This window comes from Polypterus senegalus, chromosome 12 (assembly GCF_016835505.1).
Source record: "Polypterus senegalus isolate Bchr_013 chromosome 12, ASM1683550v1, whole genome shotgun sequence".
NCBI classification, from domain to species: domain Eukaryota; kingdom Metazoa; phylum Chordata; class Cladistia; order Polypteriformes; family Polypteridae; genus Polypterus; species Polypterus senegalus.
The window spans coordinates 37732296-37738295 of NC_053165.1; the positions used below are offsets into that span (position 1 = coordinate 37732296).

The 6000-nt window shown below is 43.3% G+C and overlaps 1 protein-coding gene across 8 annotated transcripts in view; it reads left to right on the forward strand.

Annotated features, from left to right (window-relative positions):
* Positions 1-5249, forward strand: part of atp2b2 (ATPase plasma membrane Ca2+ transporting 2) — a 74716-nt gene extending 69467 nt beyond the window's left edge. For 3 of the 8 annotated variants that reach the window (XM_039770953.1, XM_039770954.1, XM_039770956.1), the window contains 3 exons: positions 446-553; positions 747-929; positions 3984-5249. In XM_039770953.1, the coding sequence (XP_039626887.1) occupies positions 446-553; positions 747-929; positions 3984-4295 (603 nt within the window). In that variant the 3' untranslated portion in view covers positions 4296-5249. Of the gene's footprint in view, positions 1-445; positions 554-746; positions 930-1052; positions 1207-1342; positions 1388-3983 lie in introns of all 8 variants that reach the window. The other 5 variants (XM_039770959.1, XM_039770955.1, XM_039770957.1 and 2 more) reach the window with 4 other exon arrangements.
* The last annotated feature ends 751 nt before the right edge of the window (positions 5250-6000 follow it).

Below are 6000 nucleotides of genomic sequence, written 5' to 3' on the forward strand. Positions count from 1 at the left end.
GAGCTGTGGTGATCCACTCATGACATCCCCATTCTTCTGCTACAACATACCAGACTAAAACACCATGAAATAGGTGAATAATGCTGTTTACTTCAGTCAGTCACATGATCGTCAGTAGTGGAGGCTATTTTTTATTCACACTAGGTTTGGTGGCTTAGACTGAAGGTCTAACAATTTGGTTGCCATCATAAACTAGCTTTTGGAAGGGACCACTTTTGAACATTATGGTAGACACTGTTGTCTTTTTTGTTGTATTTTTGCACATTCTTTCCTTTTTATTTCTGCATACAACCCCTTTATGCTTTTTATTCAGTGTATGTGCTATTTTAAACAAAGAGGGCAAATGTAACTATTTATCAGTGTATTTATTGAAGGAATCTAAGTAATTAGCATTAGGCTTCTGCTAAATTGTAATACAACCAATATCTTTCTTGTATTACCACAGATCATCATTGTACAGTTCGGTGGAAAGCCTTTCAGCTGTTCACCATTGGATATTGACAAATGGCTATGGTGCATTTTTTTGGGCTTAGGAGAGCTGGTCTGGGGACAGGTAACAGAGTACATGACATCTGTACTGTACACCCATATCCCTAGTTCTGCCCCACTAACTCCTTTTGAGTATTGTCTTTACAACCTAGACCCCATAATCTCCCCTTCTCTTCTGGGACAACTGGCATTGTGCATTGGCATACTCACCAGCTACCAAGTTACCAGTATTCCTGCACTGTCTTTCTTTATTTCAGGTCATCACTACAATTCCTACCAGTAGGTTGAAATTCCTAAAGGAGGCAGGCCAGCTGACGCAGAAGGATGAAATGCCTGAGGAGGAGTTGAATGAGGATGTAGAGGAAATTGATCATGCAGAGCGTGAACTACGGCGTGGGCAGATCCTGTGGTTCCGGGGTCTCAACAGGATTCAAACTCAGGTAGCAGATTCATGCAAGACTCTCAAAAAGAGGAGAAATGCAAGTCCCTGGACAGGTGGGCCAGTGGTCCCATCAAATACCTGTCTCTGCCTTGTCTAAGTCTCCTTGTCTCCTCCATTTCAGATTCAAGTAGTGAACACTTTCAAGAGTGGCGCTTCCTTTCAGGGGGCACTAAGGAGACAGTCCTCCAGTGGCAGCCAGCACCCAGACGTAGCCCATAACTGTAGCCCTAATCACGTGTCCTTGTCAAATGCTCTGTCCACTGCTGCAGGCTGCCGTGAGTGTGAATTCCTAGTGGTGCCATCAGCAGAGATGCCAGCTTCTGGCATAGATGCCGTGGCATCTATCACTCACTGTCTGTCACAAACTCTTGTTTGTCTGTCTCAATGTCCAATGTCTTTTTTTTCCTATAGAGGGCTAAAGATCCCTGGACTGAAGGAGGGAGTGAATTTCAGGTTGTGAGTCCAAAATGATTGTCAATAAAATATTCCAAAAAAGATTAAAAAAAAGAGGCTGCCTGGGTAAGCATTCAGCTAGGCATTCAGCAAAGTGAACGACAGGAAATAGTCATATGTGGGTCTGTCCTCTTATGAAAAATCATGCAAATTGCATGAAATTAAATGAGAATTATGGTAGGACAATAGTGTATGCCACAGAAGTAACCTCCAGGACAGTAGGATTGCCCACTGCTGCTTTTCAATTTTATGTCTTACAGCTACATGGTTTTTCTTTAAGGTTAAACCAGTGCCACCTGTGGGACTCTAGTGTTGAATGACTGGACGTGTCTAGTTTTCATATATTACATGGCTAGTCTTTTCTGGCCATTAGACTGACCACCCCAACACCATGGAGTCCCTTGTCTTTAAGGGCCACAAAGTTCCTTTTTCAATCTCCTTATTAGTCTGAACTTTTTGATAACTGAATACTGCTGTATCTCATGATGTGGGTGCTCTAGGGGGTCACAGGAACCTAGAGTCTCAGGGTCCTGCTGTCCTCTTGTTTAATACAAATCTTCTTTAGGAAGTGGAGACAACTGGAGGTCCTACAGTCGTCTGCTCACTTCATTGTCTGTTATGTCTGTCCCAGTGTAGTCCAGTGTGTGTTGTTTTCCATCATCTGTTCAAGCCCTCATGTGACCTACCTCATTGTGCCCTACCTCATGGGAGCATGTAGATGACACATCCTAAATAAGAACCCATGGCAAGTTAGCAGTTTAAGGAAACTTGTTCCCCTGCCTCTCTGAGCACAGGGCAGAGAGTCAGGAGGCCAGCAACTGGCACTCAATACATGCCAGCCCAAGCCACCTGTAATCCAACAGATGGCACCATTGCTCCACTTTAGCTTTCAGAAAGATGAGAGATGGACAATATCAGTGGCTTTGTTTGAAAGTGCATATAAGTTGGTCATCCTTTGTTTCTATCACACATTAAAAGTTCCATTAAAAGATACAATATGATAAATAAGGAACAAGTAATAATATAGTAATATAGAAAACAGCCAGGACAAGACAAGGAAAGAGGAAAGGTGGAAGGCCAAAGTTAAGTAACCGACACTTAAAGAAAATAAACAGAAGAGACAAGGCAAGTTTTCAGCCTAGATTTAAACCTTAGGAAATTAAGAAGAGAGTTTCAGAGAGAGAGCACCACATATTTGAATACATATTTGCTGAATGTCACATAGCTTTTGTTGGGGGAAAACCAACTAAGCCAGACAGCACAGGATCTTGCCATTTTACACAAGAAGTTCTCTTTCAAAGAGATTAAGAAAGTTCATTGCTATAGTGTTGAGCCAGGGCTGTGATAAGGTAGTAAACATTTGCCATTAGAGATGAAGAGGTCAAATTAGAATCTGGTCATGTTTCTTATAGGACAGAATGAAAATTCAACAACAGGCAAGATGTGAGGCATAGTTTAGCCCTCAATCAGAGGTCTCCAATGTTGCTGAAAGATGAGGATTATGATGATGATGAGTTGCTATATTTTAATCAGTAGTCATATGAGAGAAAGTGTAGAACCTTTTTAACTGTACCAGAGATCCCACATAATAGGTCAGAAAATGTATGTACATCTGAGGTTTTTCTAGTAAGGAAGACTAGTTTTGTGGTAAGGTAGTTGCATTCACTAATCATGCCATTTGCAAGTGATATGTTGCATATCGATCAACACATGCAAGTAAAAATTACACTATACTCTGTATACCTGAGAATAAAGACCCTATAAACCTGTCTTTTGGAAACTAGCAATGGCTTGTGGAAAGTGTTTACAAGTTTAAATGTAAAGCCAAAGATCTTGACTTTGGCTTACATGCATCAAAGAGTAATAATTTTCTGGATATTATTGACATATCTGGAACAGCAGATTATGGAAGGAATCACTGAGGGGGTTATGCATTCACCTTCAGATATGTCGAGATGTAGGAGTGCAGCAATTATAAGGGGGTTTTGTGGTCAATAACCAGTGTTGTAGAGATGTTCCCATGTGCTGTTGTGGTTGATGCCTCTAAAATCAGGAAATGGTCCTTCATAATGTCAAGTTGAAATTAGCAATAGACAGAGGGGTATTTTTCATATGAGACAGGATTGGTGGATTTCAGATTGTAGTAGTTGTTTGTGCAGAACAGGTGTGAACCCTGTACTAAAGCAGCCTTCCTGCTAGCGATGGATTGATATTGAGAGAAGCATAATGGGCATTAGACCTTAAATACATGGAATTATTATTTAGGGGATATAAGAAAAGAGAGAGGGCACCATTGTGCACATTCCCCAGTTGGCAGCCATGGATATGGGTACATAAGTAATGCCAGTGTTGAGGTTACAAGCTGATACAGGCCTCTAGCTGAGTGCTTGCCCTGGACATGCCCACTGACTTGCCCGCATGACCCCCTTTGTTTGCTTGGCTTGTGCACTTGCTGCCTGTTCCATTCTGCGTTGTCTTCGTGCAACTGGCATGTTATTAACACACCTTTCCTCTAGGTGTCTCCTCTTTGGATCGTGGCCTCCATTTCCTCTTCTGTTTGCTTGCCTATGGCTTGCTGATCATTGCTCTTCTTTTGCAGATCCGTGTGGTCAAGGCCTTCCGCAGCTCTCTCTATGAAGGCCTGGAGAAGCCAGAATCCAGAACCTCCATTCACAACTTCATGACGCATCCAGAATTTCGAATAGAAGATTCACAGCCTCACATTCCCCTCATCGATGACACAGATGCTGAAGAAGATGGTACATTAAAGCATAACTGTAGCCAGTCATCATCTCCGAATAAGAACAACAATGCCATTGACAGTGGCATCAACCTGGCCACTGACACAAGCAAATCAGCCACGTCGTCAAGCCCAGGAAGCCCGCTTCACAGCCTGGAGACGTCGCTTTAGCCGCGGCTAGCCAGGAGAAGAGGGTGACCGCTCCTGCATGAATGTATCTTCCCCAGCGTGGGTAAGGGGAGAGGAGCGGCTCTCCCCCTTTCCTCACATGCACAGTAGATTTGCACCGGTGCATTTTTCTTCGTTGTCTCATGGCATGTTGCCTTGTTTCTGCTTGAATGGCTCTCAGCGTGTCCTGAAGAGAATGTAACCCACCCTTTAAACCAAACCAAACCCCTACCTCCCCCAAATATCACACCCACTGGGCCCGGTCCCTGAATACTCTGCCTGCACCTTTTCTTCACTACTCATACAAGCCAAGTTGTATCATCATGAGAAAGACTTAGGTGCAAGTGCAAACAGCTTTGCATCTTGTGGATTAGGAAGTGCGCACCTGCTTTTCTCCCCACCCGCCTGCCCACCCACCTGTCCCGTTCTCACTTACTTACTTTGATGTGCTTCTGTGTGATTTCTGGCCAGCTTGTCTTCCCTGCACTCCCCCCGACTCCCAGAGGTGCTCAGAGCGGGTGGAAAGAAGCGACTGCCACTTTTTGTAACTCCTGCTGGCGCTGGGCATGGGCCCTGCAATATTCTAGTGAGCAGCATGAGCCACATCCGGGCAAAGCACTTTGTTCATTCGTCCGTTTTTATGAATTTTTTATCTCAACGATCTTGTAAATAAAGAGGTGGATGTCTGTTCATTTACTACTATGCAAAAGATCATGCTTTCCCATGGTGACTTCCTGCCTGCTGTCTAGCGCCACGCCTGCTTTTATAGTCCAAGGACAAAGAAGAACTTGACTTTTGCTGCTTTGTTCTGCCAGCGAGGTGTCTGAGGAAATGGCAGACCCGCAAATAAAATGCCGGGGCAGCGTGAGCAATAACAGCCTCTCTTTGCCCACTGGCTTTTATTTATTTATTGTTTTCTTTCTTTCTGTGGCTGATAAAGAAAAAAATATGGAGTAAGTTTAGTGGAATGTGCCTTTTCTTTCCTGTGCGAAGAGCAATTGTGAAGGGTTACTGGTACCAGTAAAATAACAGGCCAACATTCAAGTTTACCTCAGGAGGATACCCCCCCTCACCCACTTGCTGTTGAGCTCTTCTGGTGGTGTTTACACAATGAGAGGCCCTACAGCCTCAGACTCCAAGTCTACATTAGCCATTTCTGGACTCCTATGGCATAGACAGATCAAGGCTGTGATGCCTATACATTTAACAGTCGTGCTTTTGGGTACATGTTAATACCATCAGAGATAACATTTGGGGACTATAAAGTGCTCTGTGACCAGATTTCTAGAAATCAGTCCTTGAAACCATTTGGTTTGTTAGCCTGCATAAACCAATGCAATGTCATGGGGATACAATTGGGCACACTTACAGCGTGATACCCACCCAGATTCAGATTTATATGTTTTAAAGTAACCACTCGGTATAACCTGCATGTCTTTATGATGTGGGAAGAAACTGGATCACCTTAAGAAAAAAAAAACACATAGATACAGGAATACTGTGCCGACTCCACACAGATACTGACAGAGATTTGAACCTAGGAGTCTGGAGATGTGGAGAAGCAGGGCAAACCCTAAGATCACACACACTTTAATATGATGAGGCACTCCATGAATTGGTTAGGAACATTTCTATCTTTATGTTGAAAACATAAATGTTACATAAAGAGCTCATGATTGTTTAAACTGTAATTCCTACAATCGTGATC